The sequence below is a fragment of the Bison bison genome, unplaced genomic scaffold (genome assembly GCF_000754665.1).
Source record: "Bison bison bison isolate TAMUID 2011002044 unplaced genomic scaffold, Bison_UMD1.0 scf7180017863957, whole genome shotgun sequence".
In the NCBI taxonomy this organism is placed as follows: Eukaryota; Metazoa; Chordata; class Mammalia; order Artiodactyla; family Bovidae; genus Bison; species Bison bison.
In genome coordinates this window covers 1,918,089-1,942,900 of record NW_011494529.1, presented here as the reverse complement: position 1 = coordinate 1,942,900, position 24,812 = coordinate 1,918,089, and the positions used below count along the sequence as shown (strand labels likewise).

The window sequence follows — 24,812 nt, the reverse complement described above, 5'->3', positions numbered from 1 at the left end:
TCCATGGGGATGGTCTTGATCCCTGTCTCCTGTACAATGTCACAAACCTCAGTCCATAGTTCATCAGGCACTCTATCTGTCAGATCTAGGCCCTTAAATCTATTTCTCACTTCCACTGTATAATCATAAGGGATTTGATTTAGGTCATACCTGAATGATCTAGTGGTTTTCCCTACTTTCTTCAATTTTAGAGGTCTTTTTCTTACTGTTGAAGTGTGACCTGTATAATCATGAAAAAATGCGGACTGTTGTAAAAAATAAAATTTATATTTTTGTTTTGGACAGCCTAAATTTCCAACAACAGAGAATAACACAGTGCTATTAACCTTAAAAGAATTAAGGCCGTGGTCCCCAATGTTTTTGGCATCAGGGACTGGTTTTGTGGAAAACAGTTTTTCCACGGACCATGGTGGGGGAATGGTTTCAGGATGATTCAAGCACATTACATTTATTGTGCCCTTTATTTCTATTATTATTACATCAGCTTCACTTCAGATCATCAGGCATTAGGTCCTAGAGGTTGGGGACCCCTGGTTGAAGGTATATGTCTGTGGTGGCCATATGTTGCAATTTAATTTCATACATATAAATGTTTTTTTAATATCATAATAAAATACATCAGTGAAAATTGTATGTTCTGGAAGGTTATAACTTTGGAAAACCATAAAAGACACGTGTACAAAAGGAAGACAGGGAAAGCGTAATAACTGCTGACTGTGCTTATCTGTGGGTTTTAGGTTCGGGGAACAGGTTGTTTATTAGGTAGATAAGAGTGTAAGGGGGGGCATAGCAAAGGCTTAGAACTATGAAAATTCACCAGGTGTTTCTTAAGGCTGTGAAAATTAACCAGGTGTTTCCAGATCAGCAACGAAGCTATTTAAGTTGTGATCCAGCATGATCTAGAATGTAATGTGTATCAACCATTGACCTTGCTTGCCTTGATAGATTGTTTATTCCTCTACCTTGGTGAATGTTTATTTGAATGCATTTATTAATGTTTATAAAATAATTTTTTTGTTAAAAAATCCAGTGTTTGGAAAAAACAGATTTTTACTAGCCTGTTCTCTTGCAGATATTGTTAGTAGCATTTGTAACTGCTTACCACAGTATAAACATTACTTGAGAAGGTTGTTTGCAGGGCCAGTTTTCCACTATCGTTATGATCTGGATTGAACAACATTATGGTGTTCCACATTTTATCATAAAGTGCTAATGCATTTCTGTTTTTCTTCCTCTCAAGATGAAAGAGAACTTTGGCATCGATTCCCTCTCCTCCATACCCTCAACTGAAGGAAACACTCAACAAGGCAGATTTGATGATCTGGAAAATCTTAATTCATTAACAAAGAGTAGTCTGGATTTAGGTTTGTGATTTTCATTTCTCATAAACACAAGTTATATTATTTTGCAATCTTTCAGTATTATTTGTACATATGACAAATTTTACTGTCATATTTTCATTCATTATATTATTTTGAATTGAAATCTCCTTATTAATTAATCTGTTTCTAGATATCTGGAAAAGTAATGTGACTCATATTTCAACTTAGAGCTTTCAGATTCTGCTTTCTGTGAGGGCTGCATTTTCCCTGCCTCATTTTGCTTTTTATTAGCTGTGTGGATTACAACTAAAAGTAGTGCCATATACTGATCTGAAATAAGTCTCTACTAATATATATTAAAATCTCTGATGCTATTAAGTGATACTGTTAGCTCATTGAATGGGGTTGTTAAATATTAATAAAGAGAGACATATTTTAAACATTTATGAAACATTTTTATAGCCATATATTACAGTCAATTTTGGCACATTAATAACTTAGTTTCCATTAAAGAATCCTAATAGTATAGTGCTTCTCCTTGCCTCTTCCCATACTGATTCTTATATATTTTTGAAAACTTGACTTTAAAAAGTAATCTTTCCTTATCCAACACTGCAATATCAAATGTCATTGTAATATTAAGATTCCCTAGGAGAGACTAGTAAGTTCTTTCAAAGTATTGGGATTTATAGAGCCATTGTTCAGGATTTATGCTGTCTTTCACCTGTTTTGACTCTGCTTATGGGAAAAGTCTTTCTCTATGGGCAGTTCTTATGTTATATGATAATATATTGTTAGGAGAGAGAGATACCTGTAGAAAGTTATATAACTGGTTTATATGAATTCAACATTATATCAAGTAAAATCTAAAACAATGGGGTTCTTTTAATGCTGGTAAAGATTGAAGGCATTGAGATGATAACAATTGCCAGTTCCCTGCCAGTCAGAATACATCATGAATAGTTAATTTAAAAAATTAAGATGGTTAATTTTGAATATCTTAGATTAAGTGAATCTATTCAATTTTTCATAATGTGTAACTGATTGTGGCTAGGAGAAAAATGTAACTTTTTTCACAAAAATTCTCCTCGTATACTGTTTTTTGTCTTGTTTTTTAAATTCACCACATTTCTGTAACCCTCTATTAAATACTTGAGGAAGAGTTATGGCACAAATGAATGAATCAATGTGTTTGATTACCATTGATATTAATAGTTTATAATAATATCCAGCATTGTTTCAGATCAGATAATTTTGTTGTGGAGAGCTTCCCTGCGCATTGTCAGATGTTTAGCAGCCTCCTTGCCTTCTCACCCTAGATCCCAGTGGTATTCCCATTCCTAGTCATGATCAAAATCAAAATGTCTCCAGACAATGTCAAAAAGTCCCTTGGGAGACAGAATTGCCCCAGCTTGAGAACCATTCGCTGTTTTATACTGTCAGGATTGAAAGCGGTAGGCTGGAAATATGGGCTGAGTGTTTGTGAAGACGGACATTGGAGTTAGGAGAAAGATAGGGGGAGAGACTTTGTCCTCATGGGATGATTCAACCTTCCTCTGAGCCGTCCTCTACATATCATTTAAGAGACTCCAAAGTTATTTCCTCTGACTTCTGCTGCCTGCATGAGTTTCCCAGGGCCCTGTAACAAGTTACCACACACCTGGCAGCTTAGAACACCAGAACTTAATTTTCTCACTGTTCTGGAGCCTCTAAGTCCTAAATTGGAGAAGACAATGGCACCCCACTCCAGTACTCTTGCCTGGAAAATCCCATGGATGGAGGAGCCTGGTGGGCTGCAGTCCATGGGGTCGCTAAGAGTTGGACATGACTGAGCGACTTCACTTTCACGCATTGGAGAAGGAAATGGCAACCCACTCCAGGGTTCTTGCCTGGAGAATCCCAGGGACGGCGGAGCCTGGTGGGCTGCCGTCTATGGGGTCTCACAGAGTCGGACACGGCTGAAGCAACTTAGCAGCAGCAAGTCCTAAATTAATATGCTGTGCTACTTCTGAAGGCCTTGGGAAGAATCTGTTCTTTTCCCTGTCCAGCTTCAGGTGACTCCAGCATCTTTTGGCTTGTGACTGTTTCATTCTAATCTCTGCCTCTGTCCTCATGTGGTCCTCTCCTCTTCTCCATGTCTTCTCTTCTTTTGTCTCTTATAAGGACACCTGTTGTTGGATTTAAGGCCTGCTTGGATTGTCTCATCTCAAGATGCTTAATTTAGTTACATTTGCAAAGCCCTTTTCTCCATGTAAGGCTTCATTTATAGGTTCTATGGCAGATATAGATATCCAGGTGAACCATCAATCAAACTACTGTACTGCCTTAATCTAATATTTAGCAAGGCACTTGGATTCTATTTTTGGAGATTATAGCTTTAGGTATTTAGCTACATTTGTATACCTTAGGCCTGTCCTCACTAGGAAAGTGTTCATAACCACATGTGTTTTGGAAAAATTTTCAACTATCAGTGAATTTATTTTTGAGCATTCATAGCAAAAAAATTTTTGAGAGCTTCCAGAATGCTGTGCCAGGTGCAAATACTTGGATTAATGCTAACCATGGGTGAACTGAGAAATTATTGATACAGAGTCAGTACAGTTTCATTCCCAGGTCCCTCAGTACTAAGCCGTTAATCTGCTATGTCACCAGGCAAACCACCCCCTTCTCCAAGCTTCCGCATTTCCGCAGCTGTAAAATGGTGCAATTGGGCTAAGTGTTCTATAAGGCCTTTTTCAAATCTGTAGCCCTTTAACTACAGAGATTTTAAGAGTTACTTATGAGCAATTAAATTAAAAGTTATTTTTGAAAACCTGTATGTAAAGGGCTATTCTTCACCCTGTACTTAATCTAAAATTGTTGTTGTTCAGTCATTAAGTCATGTCCGACTCCTTGGGACCCCATGGACTGCAGGACGCCAGGCTTCCCTGTCCTTCACCGTCTCCCAGAGTTTGCTCAAATTCATGTGTGTTGATGCCATCCAACCATCCCATACTCTGTCACCCCCTTCTCTTCCTGCCCTCAGTCTTTCCCAGCATCAGGGTCATTTCCAGTGAGTCAGCTCTAATATCAGGTATCCTCAAAGACAGAAAGTAGTTGTATTTCCCAGTCTGATTGGCCCTACCTAAAATGGGCCTCCAGTGAGCCTGGATGAATTTCTGTCATTGCACCCAGAGTCAGGTACACTTGCGAATTTACATATTGGTCTCTTACAATAAGCTTCTGGAGGGCAAGGCTTATATCTCATTATGTTACCATAGTGGGTGCTCAAGGACTATTTCTTGCACGAGAAGGTGATATGCTGCTCCTGTGTGGTGATTTAACAGCATGCTGGTTCTAGCATGATTTATCAGTATGCCAGTTCCCTATTTTTTTCTTGTCTGGTTGCTAAGTTGTACAGCAACCCCTTTTCTGCACAGATTCTTCTTGCCTTTATTTTGTTTATCTTTCTCTTCTTGCACCTCACTAAGTATAGACCTTTTTGAAATTACTCCCATTCTTCTGGTAGCATTAACTTCCGTTTATCCAGAGAATTTTTTTTTTTTAAACTTTCCTGTTTTCCTAACTGTGTTTTCCTGTTGTGGCTGTTACCTAACAACCACATAGGCCCCAAAGGATATGATTTATTTTATGGGCTCCCAGATACCATGGTGCACCTGACAAGCGGGTCTGTTAAGTCGCCTGTGTCAAGCACGGTGAGAGGGGAGAGATGTGTACCTGAGCACTGCTAAGGAGGAGGAGAGGGCAAAGGGTATGGGAGCCCTGTGTGGAGCAGGTAGTGAAAGTTTTAAACAAACTGCAGCATCCTATGAAACTCAGTGCTGTAATTTAATAGGCTGCTTTACCAGTGTAGCTGGATGGGAATTAGCTCTGCAAATAGAGTCAGTTCTGTGTTTTTTCAACTCTCATTTTGGGCCATATCTGCAGAATCTCCATCCCACCCAGTCCCTCCTTAGGGGAGGAGGTAGACACAGGGAGCTAGAGCAGTAGTGCACGTCTATGGATTTGACTGCATGTGTGAATGTGGGCCCAGGGGATGGGCTGAGGGTGCCTGGTGATGGGGGAGAGGCACCTGAGACTTCCTTTAATACCACCTGAGTGTTACAGTTACTTTCACCCCCTGCTTCAGATTCTCTGCTGTATTTCCTATACTGTATTAATCAGTGTTACCAACTGATCAGATCCTGACTCAAAGTGTCTAGACAAGATAAAAAGCAGAAGTACAAGTGAGTTTACTAGAAAATCTGTTCAATATGAAGAAATGGAAAGTTTAAGTGATGCTTATAGGAGAAGTTTTAGAGGAGTATATCTCCTAGTGATCAATTTTAATTTTCTGATAAGCCAAGTTTCCAAAATACACTATAAATGTATGGATTTAGGGGAGGCATTTGATACACCATTTTTTATATTTGTATAACACAATGAAAAAAGATTGGCTGGGAATTTATAATGGATTAGATGTAATGGATACTGAGGTGTGTCCTAAGAGCGATGAATGGGTTTATGCCAGCCTGCATGCAGCTCTCTAAACATGTACCATAAGACTGCGTGCACAGCCCTGCCCTAGTTATTCCTTTTTTCTGTAATAGGAAAGTGACACAGATGACATGTTAGGTAAATTCACACATTCTAATTGGCAAAATTCCTCAGCCTGGAATTCCCCATCTATAAAATATGATTGCTAGTATCTCTTGTAACTAGTTTAATGTGAGAATTAAATAAGATAACAAATGTAAAAGAATTTTGGAATTTATAAACAAAGCCCCTTCAAAAATGTGTTTTCATTTGATTATTTGTTTTTCTGTGTAGTTTTTTTTTTTTTAAGTTAGTGAAATGTTACTGTGTCTGTAATTGAGACAGCCTAGATTGATGAAGGAAAATTTATAGTAAGATAAGGAGATGATCTCCGTCATAAAGGAGATTAGTTTCTTTTTTTTTAATTGAAAGATTCTTTAAATTCTACAGTCCTTTACATTTTAAAAAAGTTTCACATAATCCAATAATGACCCTTTTCCCCTCCAGCTCCCTGTATCGCTCCTCCCTGCTTCCCTCTCCCCACTGGTAACCACTAGTTTGTTCTCTGTATCTGTGAATCTGCATTGCTTTTGTTTTATTTGTTAGTTTGTTGTATTTTTTAGATTCCACATATGAGTAATACCATACAGTATTTGTCTTTCTCTTTCTGACTTATAAGAAAGATTCTTTTGATAAAAGATTCATATTGCTAACATAATATCTTTTCACTAAAGCCATGCTTAACATTGTAACCCTCTTCCACTGAGCAATCCCTATTTCCCTTCCTTGCAGAATTTTTTTACCATAGCACTGCCACCATCTGACATGTTAAATATTTTGCTTATTTACTTTAGTATAAATAAGTCTTCTACCTGAAAGGGGCCTGCCCGTGTAGATATCCATAACTCTGTTGAATGAATGAAGAATGAATGAATGTATCCTGTGCTCACCAACATCTGGTTTTGCTCTTTAGGCATGATGATTCCAAATGATGTGCAGGGTCCTGGCTTGCTTGTTGAACTTCCTGTTGTGGCTCAGAGAAGGGAGCAAGAAGACTTGCCTCTATATCAACTCTCCAGGACTCAAGCTGTTTCCAAAGTTTCAGCATACGCAGGAATGTTGTCTTCTAGATATACCACTGATGCATGGTATGATATTATTCCTCTGCATTTTTACATTTTTAAAGTAGCTTTCTTTTGGCTTCTATTAAAAACAACAACAGGTCGTGTTTATGGTGGAACATTTGTAAAGTGCAGAAAAATATTTTGAATAAAGCCCACCATATTAAATGATTACTGTGAGAATTTCCCACGCTTAAAATTGTACCATATATATAATTTTGTATTCTCTCAGTTGTGTGCAAATTCAGTCCAGTCGCTCAGTTGTGTCCGACTCTGTGACCCCATGAATCGCAGCACGCCAGGCCTCCCTGTCCATCACCAACTCCCGGAGTTCACTGAGACTCACATCCATCAAGTCAGTGATACCATCCAGCCATCTCATCCTCTGTTGTCCCCTTCTCCTCCTGCCCCCAATCCCTCCCAGCATCAGAGTCTTTTCCAATGAGTCAACTCTTCGCATGAGGTGGCCAAAGTACTGGAGTTTCAGCTTTAGCATCATTCCTTCCAAAGAAATCCCAGGGCTGATCTCCTTCAGAATGGACTGGTTGGATTTCCTTGCAGATAATGGAGGTTAATTAAGAATTTAACAACTCAAGCAAGAAATACACAAGGGCAAATTGAGGAAGGCTTGGACTTAAGAGTTGGAGGGGCTACAGGGATTGTTGGCTGATAACATATGGGAAGTGAGAAGGAAAAGGAGATGACCTGTGTTTCTGAATGGAGCAACTAGATGGCTAGCAGGACCATTAATTCTTTGGCATAAGATTATAGGAGCATGAACAGTTTGAAAGGAAAATGATGAGTTCAGTTTGGGACATGTTGGGGGTTCAAGTATCCATAGAACGATGAAGTGAGATGGAGTTAATTAAATACATGTCTCCAAGGATTAGTGTTGAGGTCTATCCTGATGTGGATACTTGGGGAACAAGATCAAGTGAAGGTGAAACTCCTAGATTTGAATAGTCATCCAGGGGAGGCTCAAGTGATAATAGAACAGGGCCAACATTGGCATCCTGCAGAGCAGCAAGATTAAGGGCATGAATGGAGGAAGAAAACAGTGAAGTGGAGGGAACAAAAGGTAGAAGGAAACTGATGAGCTGGAGGTTGATATAGAAACCAAGGAAAGAGAGCATTTGAACAAAAGCATCATTACAGACTATTGTTACATACTACAGAGAGAGGTCATGGTAGATAAAATGGAAGTTTTCCTGGGACTTGATCACATGGATGCCCTTGGTAAGCTAAGAACAGTTTCTTAGAGTGGAAATCAGAGTAGTGGGTTGAGAATTGAACAGAAGTCAGAAATTGGATAAAGTAAGAGTAGACTAGTGTTTTGAGAAACCTGATCATGAAAAGAGGCAGAAAGAATGCATGTTACCTAGACAACTGGAGGGCAATGTAGGACTGGGGCAAGGGGATGTATATATGTATACACACACACAGACTGTAAATGTGAAAGATCCAGAACACACACACACACACAGATTGTAAGTGTGAAAGATCCAGAAAAGGAATATGTAGATGCTAGAAAGTGGGTGATTAAATATAGTCCCTGGAGAGGGTGGAGGGAGAGGAGGACATGGCACCTAGAGAGATTAACCTTTCATATCTGGTAGGAGGAAGCTCGTATTCTCCATGGACTCAGGTGCCAAGACTGAAAGGAAAGCACAAATACAGGTATTGTTAGTTCCTTGAGAACTGGAACCTGAAAAAGTTTTTAGCCTATGGCCTTGGGTTTTTTTGTTTTTTTGTCATTTAGAAGAAAGTTTATTTACTCAAAATGATGGGCTGCTAGTCAAGTGGACCATAGAAGGAGAGGTGTCATAACAGAGCTTAGCTTTTGAAACAAGAGTAGGAGGGCAAAGACCTAGTGGTGAGGAGGAATTAGGAAAATACTGATTCCCTTTTCCCAGCTTCCCAGGGAGTGAGAGAATGAACATCGCCCTCTCAAGTGTGGTATCTGTGGCTGAGAAGCAGAGCCGCTGACGAGCAGAGGAGGCTGAGAGAACACTGAGGGAGGAAGTTAGGTTGTGGGCGGTTTCTTTACAATTGAAGCAGATTTTGTGGAGTGTGACGGGTAGTTTGGCTGAGTGGGCCTTGACAGTGGGGTATGGGAACAGAAGCACAGCTGAAAGAAAAACCAGGGCAGTGTAGCACTGTGAGTATAGGATGGCAGAAGCAAATCAAAGAGTTGGAGGGATTGCAAAATATACCAGGGATGAGAAATACGGTAGGATTAAGTGGCCTTAATGCTGTTATTTACCTATTTATATTTGAATATAGTTCACCTACAGTGCTGTGTTAGTTTCAGGTGTACAGCGCAGTGAATCATTATGCATATACATGTATCATGCTAAGTGAGGCGAGTCAGACAAACACAAATATCATATGATAGCACTTACATGTGAAATCTAAAAGAATTATATAAATGATAAAATGATATAAGTGAACTTATTTACAGAACAGAAACAGACTCACAGATCTCGAAATCAAACTAATGGTTACCAAAGGGGAAGTGTGGCGGGGGGGAGTGATACATTGGGAGACTGGGATTAATGTACATGCATACTACTATCTATAGAACACATAACTATGGGGACCTACTGAATAGCACAGGGAACTCCACTGAATGTTCTATGATAACTTACATGGGAAAAGAATCTTAATGCTTTTATTTAAATTTTAGTCCAAGAAAGATTTTGTCTTGTTATATGAAGTGTCTCAGACTTAACGTCACTTCTCTGTTCAGTGATCTGTGACCTTTGCCTAGAGTTTTAGATAGAAACAATAAAAAGTTGTCTGGCCTTCTGCATAGCTTATGTTTGACTGGAAAAGAAAGACTGGTAAGCCCAACTAGTTGGAGAAATTGGTGACTTTTTACTCAACAGACCTGGACCAATGTGTACAGGGGAGGAGCTGACAGGCCCAGGGTCCTAGTGCATGGGATCTAACCAGTTCCCAAGGGAAGAGAGTGTTAAACAATCATGAGTTTGTTTCTTTAGGAGAGATGCCTAGCAGTGGAAGTACTGGAAGAGTTAGGAATATGTTTCAACTTTTTTTATGTGGTCAAATTACTTTTCAGAGACATTTCCGTTTTTTAAATTTCTCTTGTGCTGAGTGTTAATAATGGACTCTGGCCAAAGAATTCAGAATTGAAGCTGCTTTTCATGTTATAGAATTGTAAGTGTAAATTGGAAGAGATTTAAACAAATTTCCAAACCCACCCCTCCTTCCTTGTGCAGAAGATGGAGCATTCCATCAGTTGTATCTTACTCAGTTCTCCCAGTTTCAGGGAGAAGAGGTCCACTTTACTCCTAATGTGAGCACTTTGACAAGCTGATTTCTTGTATTGGCACAGGCATTTAAGGGCTTCAGCCTAACCTTTGTCTTGGGAGATCAGTCTTGCATTTGAATGTTTTTTTTTTTGGCTCGCTGTCATAGATCCAGTGTATATATTTCAGCCTCAGCAGGTCCAGAAGTGTTCCTGTAAATCATACTACCCCTTTTAATCTTTCAGGGTATGACCCATGGAGTTAGGTCTGTAGATGAATATTTATTGCTACTCAGAAGACTTCCTGAGTAATGCACAGATTCCTTTCAGAATATTGTTTTTCAGATCTTCAGGGTGTCAGCTAGTGCTAAATGCTACTTAACAGTTTCTTTGCATTAATTTTTGCATAGGACTCAGCAGAGCTATTTTGTTAGTATTCACTGTGCTCTTGCATAAGCTAACTTCTCTTCGCCTCCAGGACTAATATTAAGAGGTCAGATGCACACTGAAAGTGAAGATCTCTAGGAAGGAAGAATGGTGGGTAGACTGAGTGTGGAAACTCTGAAAGGAATCTAAGTGATCTTGTTCTGAGTATTCTTCTTCATAAAGTTCCTTGAGATGATGTTTTCAGAATTCACCTGGCTTCAGTCTTTTTCTAATTCAACTCTGTCATCACTTGATGCCTAAAGACATGAGTGTGCCCATTAGTGGGGGACATGACCTTCTAAAACTAGTAGGAGATGTGCAGTATAGTACTGTGCTGCTGCTGCTGCTAAGTCGCTTCAGTCATGTCTGACTCTGTGTGACCCCATAGACGGCAGCCCACCAGGTTCCTCCGTCCATGAGGATTCTCCAGGCAAGAACCCTGGAGTGGGTAGCCATTCCCTTCTCCAGGGTATTTTCCTGACCCAGGAATCAAATTGAGGTCTCCTGCATTGCAGGAAGATTCTTTACCAGCTGAGCTACCAGGGAAGCCCTGTGTGTATAATAGGATGCAAATGAAAAGAAATACTTTCAGATATTGGATACTTTGTTATGACTAGTAGGAAGTGAAATAGGAGACTGAGTGTCATAGCTGGGGAAAGGATTAAAAGAGTTAATGTTATATTTTAAGTCCCCAACACTGCTTGGCATTTAGTGCCTTTTAAGTAAATGGTGAGTTTCTGATAGGTTTACCTTTGAGTTCCACTGCCAAAAATTATGTGTAGATTAAGAATATTGGTAGAGGACTAAGGGTAAAGGAGAGAATAAATACGTGGACGTGAGAGAGGACTACTCTGGGATGTTTGACTTGGAAGGATAAAAGGGAAGTTTCCAAGGAGTTTATAATGTTGCAGCTGTGGTCCACACTGAAGGTGAAGATGAGTGTGAGAAATTAGGACAAGAGACACACAGGAGTATTACACTAATGCCTTTGGAAATATAATTAGATATTTCATTGCTAATGCAGGCTGTATAGAAGGTCAAAAAAGGGAAAGACCTAAGGAAGTGACTTACCCTTTATGAGTTGAACGTTTGTTTCTTAACAAAAGTCTTAAATGCAATTTTATGAAACAATTTTCTTAATTTTGATAAATGCATAATGGTGGCTCAGATGGTAAAGAAACTGCCTATAATGCAAGAGACTTGGGTTGGATTCCTGGGTCAGGAAGATCCCCTGGAGAAGAGAATGACAACCCACTCCAGTATTCTTGCCTGGAGAATTCCATGGATAGAGGAGCTTGGTGGGCTATAGTCCCTGGGATCGTAGAGTCGGATGCAACTGAGCAACTTTTATAGACACACACACACACACACATACACACACACACATACATTCATGTTATCAGCACTCCAATCAAGATATTAAACAGTTCCATCCACCCAGAAAGTTCTCTGCTTCTGACTTCTAATACTGTAAATTATTTTTTCCATTCTAGAACTCATGTAAATCATACAATAGGTACTTTTTTGTTATCTGGCTTTTTTACTGAGTACCATGTCTGTGTCATTTTAAACTTTCATGTGTAGTAATGACTAATTCTTTATGTATACTGGTATCAGGTAATAATTTGCTTATAACTTCAAGGTCATAGTGTTATATTTGTGTAATTAACCCTACTAGTTTGGAAAACATCAGTGCCTGTTCTGCCTGGCTCCAGAAGCTCGTATTCCCTCTAGTGTGCACAGAAAATTGCCATATAGAGTCTATATTTTAAAAGGAAAAAAATCTCGAGATAACTTAGCCACAATTGTATCTCTTCCTGCTTACATCATTTTGGGGTGCTGAGTTTGTTTGACCCTTATATGGCTTAGTATACAGAATTTTTATGTGAAAAAAAGATATATTAAAAAGGAAAGGTCACCTTGGCTATCTGGATTCATCTGATTTTGGTATGACGTAGAAAATGTTAATCTCAAAGACATTGTGTCTTATGATGAAGTTTTACTATTAATATTCACTTGTTCATTAATGGGGCACTTTATCTTTCCTCCCAAATCTGTAAAGAATGATAACTTTGGGCATTTGTTATAAAGAACTGAAATAAAAAGCATTATTTCTATTAGATGGTTAATTCGTTTAGGGAAAAAGTGGTTATAAAACTCTGATTAAATGTAAAAGGCAAAAGTTCAATTATTTTAAGATTTGAGATTCTAACTGATTGAGCTATTGACCACGTTTAATCAAAGTGTAAATTATAAAATTAGAGTTTAGAATTCTCTTGTGAAAGATTCAAGTACATTTGGGCAAATTTGCATCTTAATATGTGCAGTAAAAGTATTTTACTTTCTCCATTAAATTTTAATTTGAGTTAAAAGGTATATGCATTCATCAGTGTAAAGTGACTGCATTATTTTGGATGGTTGCTCATCTCCTGTGACTTACTTTCTAAAACTAATCACACTATGGTTTTGAAAGTTTTATCTCTCTTTAGGTATGAAATAGTGTGTAGAATATGTTCATCAATTTCCTGAAAAATAATAATATACTTTGAAAAAGTCTATCTAATGGAATAATCCTTTTGTTACAGATTTTCTTAAAGAAAACTAAAACTTTCCATATTTTAGATAACATTTTTCTCCCTTCATTTAATATTATATGTGAAAGTCAGCAGTTTAGGATATTTTTTATTTTTTTAAAAAGAAAAGCATATAGCCCATACCAATGTGAAAACTTGACTTTCATTCTATCGTAGGTAATTTTAAATTTAAGAATTTAATTCTTGGCATTGAAACATGTATAATATCATGTATGAACCAAGTCGCCAGTCCAGGTTTGATGCACGATACTGGATGCTTGGGGCTGGTGCACTGGGACGACCCAGAGGGAGGGTATGGGGAGGGAGGAGGGAGGAGGGTTCAGGATGGGGAACACAGGTATACCTGTGGCAGATTCATTTCGAAATTTGGCAAAACTAATACAATATTGTAAAGTTTAAAAATAAAATAAAAAAAAAAGAAATTAGGATTATACTTCATAATTTTATAATTTTGTTTTCCCACTCAGAAAATTGTTATTAACATGTTTCCAAATCAATAAAGATATTGGCCTGGCTATTTTGAATAATTCAAAAAAAAAGAATTTAATTCTTATAATGATATTATGTATGTGCCATAATAAAAATATGTACATTTTTTTCTTAATATATTTCATGAACTGTTTCTTACCCACAAAATGTGTGAATTTTTTCCTTCACCCACCAACCAATTTTCTGATTCTTTGGACAATGTGTCCTACAATTCATTTCAGTTCTGACATTAACTGCAGAGTTAGTACAGCCCCTACAGGTTAAGGGCTCAGTCCCATAAGACTGTCCCAACTTCAGAAGCCAGGCACAGATTCCAGGTTGCGAATTCTACTTCTGACCAACTGACTATGAGTTGGGGGTCCTCATATCACCTTCCTGAGGTTCAATAATTTGCTAGCATGGCTTATAGAACTTAGGGAAGTGCTTCACTATTACTGCTTTGTTGTAAAGGATACGACTCCGGAATAGCCAAATGGAAGAGATGCATAAGTCGAGGAAGGGAGTGTGTGGGATGCGAGAGCATCCAGGCTCTCTTGGGGCACATCACCTTCCCAGCACTTCAATGTGTTCTCCAACCTGCAGGCTCTCTCAACCCTGTTGTTCGGAGGTGGGGAGAGGTTTATGGAGGCTGCATTATGCAGGCATGATTGATTACATCATTGGCCATTGGTGATTGAACTCACTTCTAGCCCCTTTCCAGAGGTGGGGGTGGGGTGGAAAGTTCTAACTCTAAATACATGGTTGTTTTAGAGAAGGAAATGACACCCCACTCCAGTTTTCTTGCCTGGAGAATCCCATGGACAAAAGAGCCTGGCAAGCTACTGTGTATACCTGAATATAAATTCAAGTGAAAAAATTTAAGGGAGATGGATATTGGTTGAGCTTCAGTTAAATGCCAGTAATATTTCATTTAATCCTTGTTGCTGTTATGGGATAATCAAAATATGAAAGTTTATGCTATGATTACCACTATCCAATGAACGTATATGTACATGTGCAAAAAATAATAATATGACATGATAAAATGAAGACTTAAATTGGTGGAATCATGGGTATATCATTCAGTGATTGCATTCAGCTGCTTATAAACTGAACCTCCCTCTTTATTCCCACACGCCTCCCCCCACAGCTGTTAGTGTGGCTTTACTCAACTGGGGCTTGATTTCTTTCATGTAAAGGAGTCCTGAAGAAGTCCTGTCAGGGCCGTGGACACCTTCTTCCTTTCTGCTGTGCTGTCATCAGTGTACTGCTTCAGTCCTCACTGTGTCTTCACGATTTTAAGATGGGTGTTCCATCGCCAATAATCACCTCTGCCTTCTAGGCAAGAAGGGAAAGAGCATAGAGCAAAAGGTTCCTGTAAGCTGATTCTCCCTCCACTTTATGAGTTTTCCTGCAAGTCTCACCCAAGGACTTTGGCTTCCTTGTTGCTGATCAGAGCTCTTGCACACAGCTACCATTAGCTAAGAGGAAGTCCAGAAAATGTAGTTTTTTAAAGCTGAGCATAGTGCCACCTGGAGTAAAGGGGTGTTATATTGGTAAGGAAGATGGGAGAGAGGGCATTAGATAAGTAACCAGTAATTATGTGCCAAGGTGTTTTCCTTGAATTTTATGAATGCTTTTAATCATAAAAAGTAGACTGGCTAAGGGAAGAAGATTGTCTGCAGTGGGTGAGACGTTAGTGATCCTTAATGATCTCAGTTCTTTAACTGATTTTCAGATTGTTTAGATCCTTTCACTTTCTCTTTTCAATCACCCTTAAACCATTGTATCCTAGAAAATTGTAGAGTGACAAGTAGCTGAAGTTTCGTACTTTTGATAGGACTTATTTGAGAATTCAGAGGAAAATGGAGCATTGAAACTCCATGCTGAAAAAAAGATTTGGATACTGTGGCGAGGTTATGTATTATGTCTGAGCATTCTCTGAGCCTCAAGTGGAAAATATAGTAATATGACCTGCTGTGCTTACTTCACAGGGGTTTTTGTGAAAATGAAATGGAAGAAGTAGTACCTACATTTTTATACAGAGTAATATGATTGGCAGTATATGTTATTTATTTGATGGTTCAAAGGCACGTGCCTATTTTGTGGTACAGGTTAGATTGGAGCTTAGAAATCCTGACTCCTTTTCCAGGTCGTAGATGATAGTGCCTTTACCCTTTTAGCATTACTTTTATAACTATTCTATAATTCAGCATCCTGCTAGGCAGTTCCATATTAACATAATTTGATGGGTGGAAGTGTGATGGTGGTAGGTGAGAGGATTGTATTGTTTAACAAATCTTTCTGTAAACTGAAAAATACACAAACTGTAAACTGTGGAAATACACAACATATGCACAGAATACAAATGACGGGGACATTATTTAGGGTTAGAGAGACAAAAAAATCTAGAGAGCAATCATGTTTCCTGACTATTTAGTCATTTCAGTTGTTTGTGTCAGGTTAGACTAGATTGTTAGCTCGTCAGTCACACCGAGTTTTAAGAAATATATTTTATAATATTTAAGTGTTGATAGAAAAACAAATGTAAAATCATACAAATTCGAACAAAGATTTTTAGAAGGTAGCATCTATAGTGTCACCAATGAAAGTGTTTATAATCAGTGATTTTCTGGTTCTGGGTGGATATTTATTAATTGGAACATTTAAGCAATATATCTTCGTATGGATAGTTAACTATTGATGTAAATATTTTTAAAGCTTAGAAATTAAGAACTTTTAAACTGAATATAGATTGTATAATATAAAACTTTTTAAGACCCTTTAATAATAAGTGTGTTATAAATTACATGTGTGTATGTTTTTTTTTTTTTTCCTTTCTTTCTCCTCAGTGAATTACCTGAGAGAGAAGAAGGTGAAGGAGAAGAAACTCCAAACTTCAGTCACTGGGGACCACCAAGAATGTAGGTTGATAACGTGATTGGCTTTCTCAATAGGACAGTGCAATTGGTTGCTCTTTTCTTCAGTTTAATAGTGTCAGTCGTTCTCTAATGATTGCCATAGTGCACCTGGACATTGGCCTCAACTGTAGTTGTGCTTTGTCTCACCTAGAGGGTTTTAGCCAGGCGAAATGACTATAACCAATATTAGGAAAACCATTGTCATACTTTTTCAGAGAAAGGAGCTTACGGATGTCCATCTATGAGGGACTCAGTGTACTTTCTCACTGTACCACTAAGCAAGGCAGCTAGGGCTGTCTTGAAGGCAGTAAAGCTCTTTTTTTCTTTTAAACAAACCAGAGCAATAGTTGAGGCTTCTGTGACATAGCCCCCTCCTCCTCTTATGTTAATCCAAGTTAGTGTCTTATTTGCACTAACAGAGTCTGCCGGGCCCATCCTCCTGTGGATACTCTCATTGTTTTATGTAGTAACCAGGGCTGCACTTTATTAAGATTATAAAAGTCTTCCATTAGCTGCCCTTTCTATCTTTACTCATTATTAATTCTACCATGTCACTCACATTGGTTTTTTTTGCACTTTTGAGTTTTGTCTTAAAAACTCTTAACTGTTTTCTGAGCTACTTTTTGGAGTTAATTATTGGCCATGTCTGTGCAGTTTGAACAAAATTCACAGTATTTTGAGGGCCAAGTTTTATTCCATACTTTATGGAAATGATGTGGAGGTAGGAAGAAAAGAAAACCTTTCCAGCCTCTGGAGCAATAAAATCTGTCCTCCGCTTAAAGAACCACAGGCTAGCCTGGCTGACTAGGAATAGCAGTATGGGCAGTGAGTGTGTCAGTGACAAATTTATTTTATTGTGAAAGAAAGAAAAAAAGTGAAGTCGCTCAGTCGTGTCCAACTCTTTGTGACCCCATGGACTGTAGCCTACCATGCTCCTCCCTCCATGGGATTTTCCAGGCAAGAGTTCTGGAGCGGGTTGCCATTTCCTTCTCCAGTTCTGAAGGTCTGTGCTTTTTTGCCAAAATGATACATGTGACTTTCTTGATTTTTTTCACTCATTTGTTATTTCTTCAATTCGTTCTTTGCTAATGTTACATATGATGCAGATGAAAAGGACTCATCAGAAAATATATGGTGGTGGGAGATAGGGTTATTAAGATCTAGCTAAATTTCTCAATATTAAGAGTTGTATTTGTTGTCTTAGAAATCATCTTCAGAATTTAAACTGTTACATATACCATAAAATTGATTCATAAGAATCTAATAGAATTTAATCCCATTCTATAGAAGTGATAGATTCTTACAATTTAGGAACTAGGTATAACTTCTATAACATTTGTGAAAATGTATTTATATAAAATGAGCCACAAGGATATACACGTTGAACACAATGACGATACAACAAATTACCTTGTTCATGGGTGAATTCTGTTTTCTTGTTTGTTTTTACAGCGTTGAGATTTTTAGAGAACCAGATGTATCTCTTGGTATTAGTATTGTTGGTGGACAAACTGTCATAAAACGTTTAAAGAATGGAGAGGAGCTTAAAGGTATATTTATTAAACAAGTTTTGGAAGACAGTCCGGCAGGAAAAACAAATGCTCTTAAAACTGGGGATAAAATACTTGAGGTAAATAATGTTAAATTTTTGTTTTTGTTTGAAAAGTACTGTGAAACAGTAAATATGTGTGTATCGTTGGTATATTTTATTCAGATGCCTTCATTTGTAGGTTTACACAATTTTGTGAGATTCTAAAGTTGAACTGTAGTAGTAGTGTTAGTCGCTCAGTCATGTCCGATTCTTTGCCACCCCATGGACTGTAACCCATCAGGCTCCTCTGTCCATGGAATTCTCCAGGCAAGAATACTGGAGTGGGTTGCCATTCCTTTCTCCTGGGGATCTTCCTGACCCAGGAATTGAACCCAGATGTCCTGCATTACAGGTGGATTCTTTACCATCTAAGCCACTAGCAAAGCCCTTAAAATGATAAAACAAAAAGCATCAAATTTCACAAGTTGACAGAATGAGGCGGAAGGTGGGCCTCACACTTCTCCCACAGTCTTTAACAAACTTTGAATTGTATATGGCAGTGGGGTAGCTCGGCTGTCCTCCCAGAGTTGACCTTGAAAGTGGAAGACTCCAAGGTTGTTGGAATCCATCCTTTACACATGGCAGGCTTTGCAGAGTGGAGTTTTAAGGATACATCACAGGCACTGAGAGGTCTAGATCTGATACATTTCTTTGCATTGGGTTTATTGGATGACACCATACTGAATATCTTTAACCCCAGAATCTGCTTGTCCTCGACTCATGGTTTATGGTACTAAACATCAGCTGTGGTGTTTTATCTTTGACAGAGTGAAAAGTGCTCTGGAGATCATGGAGTGAAGTCTAGATTGTCCTGTTTGTTTTCTATTCTTGGACAAATTATGAAATATATTTTATTTTCAGTTTCCGAACAAAACAGAAATGAGATTTTAAAACTCATATAATCATTGTGAGGATTAAAGAATTGCATAAAATTGTTCCATGTGTACAAATTTGAGGTTATATTTATGTTTGTGAAGTTGTAAAAAAAAAACTTCAAACCCACTGGAGATAAAGAAATGAAGAAAATGACCACAAATCCCTTCTCTTATGGTGTTTACATGATAGTGGGGGAGATAGACAACACACAGAATAAGTAATATATAGAAAGTTAGATTGTTATAAGTAGCTATGGAGAAAAATAATGGGGAGGAGAATAAGGAATGACAAGTGATGATGGCAGCAGTTGCAACCAATAGATTTGTTATGGAAGATGATATTGGGACAAATACAGGAAATGACCAAGTGAACAATGTGGACACAGAGGGGAAGATGCCTCCAGACAGAGTGAACTGAGTGCAAAGGCTCTGAGGTGGGAGCTCGCCTGGATGCATTCAAGGAACAGAAGGAGGTCTAGCACTGCTACTGTAGGTAGAGTGAGCAAGAGAGAAGCTGAAAGAGAAGAGGTAGTGGGAAGCCACATCATGGAGAGCTCAGAAGGTTGTCCACTCTGAATGCCTGAGAATCCACTGGAGAATTATGAACACGTACATATTTTTAAAAAGGGTTATTCTGGCTTCTGGGGCAGGTGTGGTTTCTTTTATTTGGCATTTGTGTGGTACATTTTTTTTTTTTCATTTTCATACTTATTTGCGATTTTGTTTTAGTTGTATTTTTTAAACAACATATAACTGGATTTTGCTTTTTTAAAATCTAAGTTGATAATATTCATCTAATAAATCATTTATTTTTAATTACTGATACATATGCACTTAGAACAAAATACAGAAGATAATGTTTAAAAATTAGCTTTTTTCCTTTATATAGTGAAATAATTATAAATTCATAGGAAATTGCAAAGAAATGTATAAGGAAGTCCCATGTACTCTCTTCACATAGCCTCACCCGATGTTAACATCTTACATGACTACAGTAAAAGCAAAAGCAAAATGCTAATATTGGCACAATTCACAGACCTTAGTCAGACTTCACCAGGTATATACATGTACCACATGTATGTGTGTGTTTACAGCTCTGCACAATTTTATCACATGCGTAACCTTGCATAACCCCCACAGCAGTCAAGAAACTCAGCTGAGTCATCACCACAAGACTCCTTGTCTGGCCCCTCAATAGCCACTCCTCTCTTCTTCCCTCCTCTCGCATCGCTAGCCTCTGGCCACCACTATTTCTGGTTTTCCGTATTTATAAGTGTGTTATTTTACAGTTGTCACATAAATGGAATTATGCCTTCTGTTTCTTTTTGAGATTCTTTCTTTACTCAGTGCAATTTCTTTGACGTTCTTTCAATTTGTCAGTAGTTCATCCCTTTTTATGAATGAGTGGTATTCCATGGTATGGAGGTACCACAGTTTAACCATTCACCCACAGAAAGATGTTTGGGTGGTTTCTTTCCAGTTCTTGGCCATTCTGAATAAGCCCTATAAACATTGGTATATAAGTTCCTGAGTGAAAATAAGTGTCCATTTCTTTGGGATATATGCCCAAGAGTGTAATTGCTGGGTTGTATGTTAAGTTCCTTTCTTAGTGTTAGGAAACTGTCAAACTATTTTCCAGAATAGCTGTACCATTTTGTATACAAGCAGCTAATGAGTGATCCAGTTTCTCTGCATCCTCACCAGCATTTGGGATTGTCACTATTTTTCATTTTAGCCATTCTGGATAGGTACAGAATGATATCATTGTTGTTTTAACTTGTAGTTCCATAACTTTTCATGTGCTTAATTGCCATCTGATACCCTTTTTGGTGTAATGTTTGTTCAAGTCTTTTGTCTTTTTTCTAATTGAATTGTTCATTTTTTCTTACCTTTTTGAATTTTTTCTCATCTTTCTCTGCTGTCAGTGAATAAAAAGTATTCTCTCATCTAATCCATCATCACTTTTACACATACTAATAAAAACCCATTGTTTTATCTCAGATTTAATAATTTATATTTCTTCAGATTCACAACAGACCTGAAATGTTAAACTCTAATATATATTCTGTGAAGCATAATCAGTAATTTGTTTACTTTTTTCTATGAAAAGCATTAGTTGCTTTGCTAGTGAAGTTTAATACTCATTTCTGTCTTGAGACAATTGCACAAAAGGTTTAGGTCCGTATAAAGAGCTTTTTAAACTAGAAAGTTTAAATTTAACTTAATTTTAGATTAAATGGGTCTTCATCTATGTACATGGACATTTTTTAGGTTATAATTTTAAAGTTGAGAAAGACTAAGATTATTTTTCTGTTGTAATATGACAGAATTCTAACTTTTTTCTCACTTCTCAGCTTTAGTGATTCCCATTTAACACTGTATAATCTCTGTCAGGGGAAAAAAGCTGATTATTATTGAAGAGGATGTGGTTCTCATATAGCCTGTACTTTTCTTACTGTTGAATGTTCCAGGGATCAGGTTTTTTTGAAAGAAGCTTCATCAAACTAGTGACAGCTTTTAATCGTCACTGCAAATTTTTTCTATTTTTTTTTTCATTTACTATTATTCATATCCTTCCTCAACTCAGATGGGAAAAGAGCTTTTCACAGCATTAAAATCTTCATGGATGCCTATTAGAATAAAAAGCCAGAGTTCTTGCCATGGCCTTCTAGATTTTACATGATGTGGCTTCAGCTGCCTCCCTGACATCACCTCTTTCTGCTCTCTCCTCTTGCTGTGTTCTTTAGACTCACCTCCATTTAAATCTCTCTGACACACAGGGCTCCCATCTCCTGCCTCCATGCTGTCGCTTCTCTGTCCCTCCGCCTCTGGCATGCTCGCTTTCCTCCTCACTCTGCTCAGATGCAGTGACTTATCCTCCTATCACTCCGGTGCATGTGTTTCCAACTCCTTTGATCTTCTTTCCTTTCATTGAGCTTTTCTGGGACAACCACATCCTAGTTAAGTGCAACTGTTTGCTTATTTTGTGATCTCTTTCTTGATTTGAACCAACAAAGTTATACCAACAAACAAGAAATTGTGACACTCTGAAGCCTTTGGAATGAAAAGTTGTAAAATAGCAAAAAAAAAAAGCCAAGAAACCAACCAACAAAAAACCCCATGCATACTGTCTGGTCTCATTTTAAATTCATGACTGCTCCCTCAGATGGGTCCTTAACTCTGTCCTGCTGTCCTGCATTTAACAAGGTGTTGCATTCTTCTAAGTAGTCCTTCAGACCTCCTGTGCTTCCTTCCTTAGTCTTAATCTCAGTTGATGGTCCTTATTTCTTATTTCATTGAGAAAGGAGGAGGAGTCAAAAGGGACCTTCCTCTTGCTCCTTCTACATCCTTTTTTTCTACCTGTGCTTGTTGCAACAAATGAACTATTTGTGTTTCTTCTATCTAGAGTCTCTCTCTAACTTGTGCAGTAGAAGTCATTCCATCTTCAGTCTCCAAGGGTTTGCTTCTGCAGTCATCACTCTTCTCTACCTTCATTTTTCCTCTCCTCTGTATCATCATTATTGTAGTATATCCCATCTTAAAAAAACAAAAACCAACCTTGATTCCACTGCACCTACATTCCTATTTCTTTGATCCCCTTGTAGCAAAACAATATTCACAAATTGCCGTTATCCTCTGACTGGAAACCACCTCAACTTTTACCAAGGCCTCCTTACATTATGAGTTTGAAGAATTCATTCCTTTAAATAAATGCACTTGATAAACAGAATGCTCTTTGAGACTATGGGCATGTTCACAAGTTATGCTTTTTCAGATTTGTATAATGAGATGTGTATACTTTACCCAAATTTGTTGAAGGCAGAACTCTTTTAGTAAAAGAACCCATGGGTGTTTTCATACTTCTTTTTTGAACATAACTTGAGAAATGTTCAACTACTCAATTTGATAATGGGCAATTTGCTTAAAATACCTTTCTTCTTAGTTTAATTGAGAGAAGATGAGTCCAAAGAGATCCCCAGCCCCTACCCCCCTTCAGAATTATGTCCTCTTACAGTGGCAGAGATGACATTATAAGCTCAGAAGCTTCTGTTACTGATTAGGCTACCTACTTTTGCATAATTATTTTTAACCTCAGCCATTGTTATTAAGATATTTTTCTTATTTACTTTTCTTGAAGATAAGATGTTAATTTTCTTAAACATGGTCTCCTAAAACAGCAAACTTTTTTGTGTGCCAGTCTTATTTTTTTCTAGCTGTCGTCTAATTCATTCAACTCTGGCTGTTCTCATAACTAGATAATATGCATGAACTTGAATTAACTTATCCACAAGATCTGCTGCCTTGCTAACTGAAATAAATTACTTCTGTGTTTTTAGGTGTCTGGAGTAGATTTGCAGAATGCTTCACACAGAGAAGCAGTCGAGGCCATTAAGAATGCAGGAAACCCTGTGGTGTTCGTCGTTCAGAGCTTGTCATCCACTCCAAGAGTAAGCTTTAGTTTACATATTCAACAAGTTTACAAATAATCTATAGATCTGTGGATCAAGCTTTTGCCTCCAAGTGTTAATATTTTCCAACATATTTTTTACTGTTATTCTACTATTGCTTAAAGGAAGTTAGCTTTGTAAAAATTTAATTATTAGCTTCAGTTTTCCCTTTTTTCTCTGATTTCAATCTCCTGGTCAAATTTGAGTTATTCCAGTGTACAATGGAGTCCAGCAGACCTATTTTCGATTCTTTGATTCCCTATTTACCAGGTTTGCTATTTTGGAGGCAAGTTACTTAACCTTTCTGAACTAGTTACTTTGTCTATAAAACGCTTCCAACACAGAGCAGGTCAGTTATAAAAACATCCTAGAGGGACTATCAAATGGCCTGTGTATCTATTATAGCACGTAAAAATTCAAATGTGTTGCACTGTATGTTCTGTTGGAGATTCTAAATTTACAAAGAACAGTATTTCATCATAGAGTTTTTTCCTGTAATAAACTACTCATTTGGTATGGAATTAGAACTCTGATACACAGATGTCAGTGACAGGATGTGTATTTTATATTGCAATATGAGGCAGAAATGTCACCAGTAAGCCCTGTAACCGAAAGCTGTTTACTTTTCTATATTTTATAATGGAAGACAGCTGTTCAAAACATAGGCACTTCTGAACAGTATAAAAACTGCATAGTTTTTAAAAATATGCTTTTCAGTCCACTGAAATGCAGTGCTTTTCAACCTTTTTTTATATCAAGGCATACAGAAAATAATATTTGTATAACAAACTGGGTAAACAGATGTCTGGCTGTCCCAGGGGCGGGGGGCATCGTTGTGTATTTTTTGCATGCTTATAGCCTGCCCATACCCAGGGGGCTGCAGCCTCACCCCGTATGGGCAGCTCTGCTGTGCACTGTACTCACAGCAAGGTCCCTTCCAGACTTAATGCTACGTTTATACCATCAAGACTAATTGAGAGAGGGAAGCAGAATAAAGTCTTCACATTTTTTTATGCAGTTTGAAATTCTGGATTTATTAGAATCCACCCTTAAACTCTTATGATACTGAGAAAGTTGTTGAGGCCATCATTTTATTTCTGGAGACTAAATTTAATAGGAATGTTGGCCAGATTTTCCCTGCCAAATGACACTTCCAGAGAAACAGTTCTGAGCTAGAATGAGCCAATCAAATTATACATTTATACGACCATTTGTGAATGCTTCACCAAAAAATATTCAAAGCATTTTATTAGGTTATAA

General features: G+C 37.8%; 1 protein-coding gene across 4 annotated transcripts in view; it reads left to right on the top strand.

Annotated features, from left to right (window-relative positions):
- Positions 1-24,812, top strand: part of INADL (InaD-like (Drosophila)) — a 396,383-nt gene that overhangs the window by 125,143 nt on the left and 246,428 nt on the right. For all 4 annotated transcript variants that reach the window (XM_010833911.1, XM_010833910.1, XM_010833909.1 and 1 more), the window contains exons 21-25: positions 1,241-1,364; positions 6,811-6,985; positions 16,570-16,641; positions 18,091-18,268; positions 23,442-23,552. In XM_010833911.1, coding sequence (XP_010832213.1) covers positions 1,241-1,364; positions 6,811-6,985; positions 16,570-16,641; positions 18,091-18,268; positions 23,442-23,552 — 660 coding nt within the window. The remainder of the gene's footprint in view (positions 1-1,240; positions 1,365-6,810; positions 6,986-16,569; positions 16,642-18,090; positions 18,269-23,441; positions 23,553-24,812) is intronic.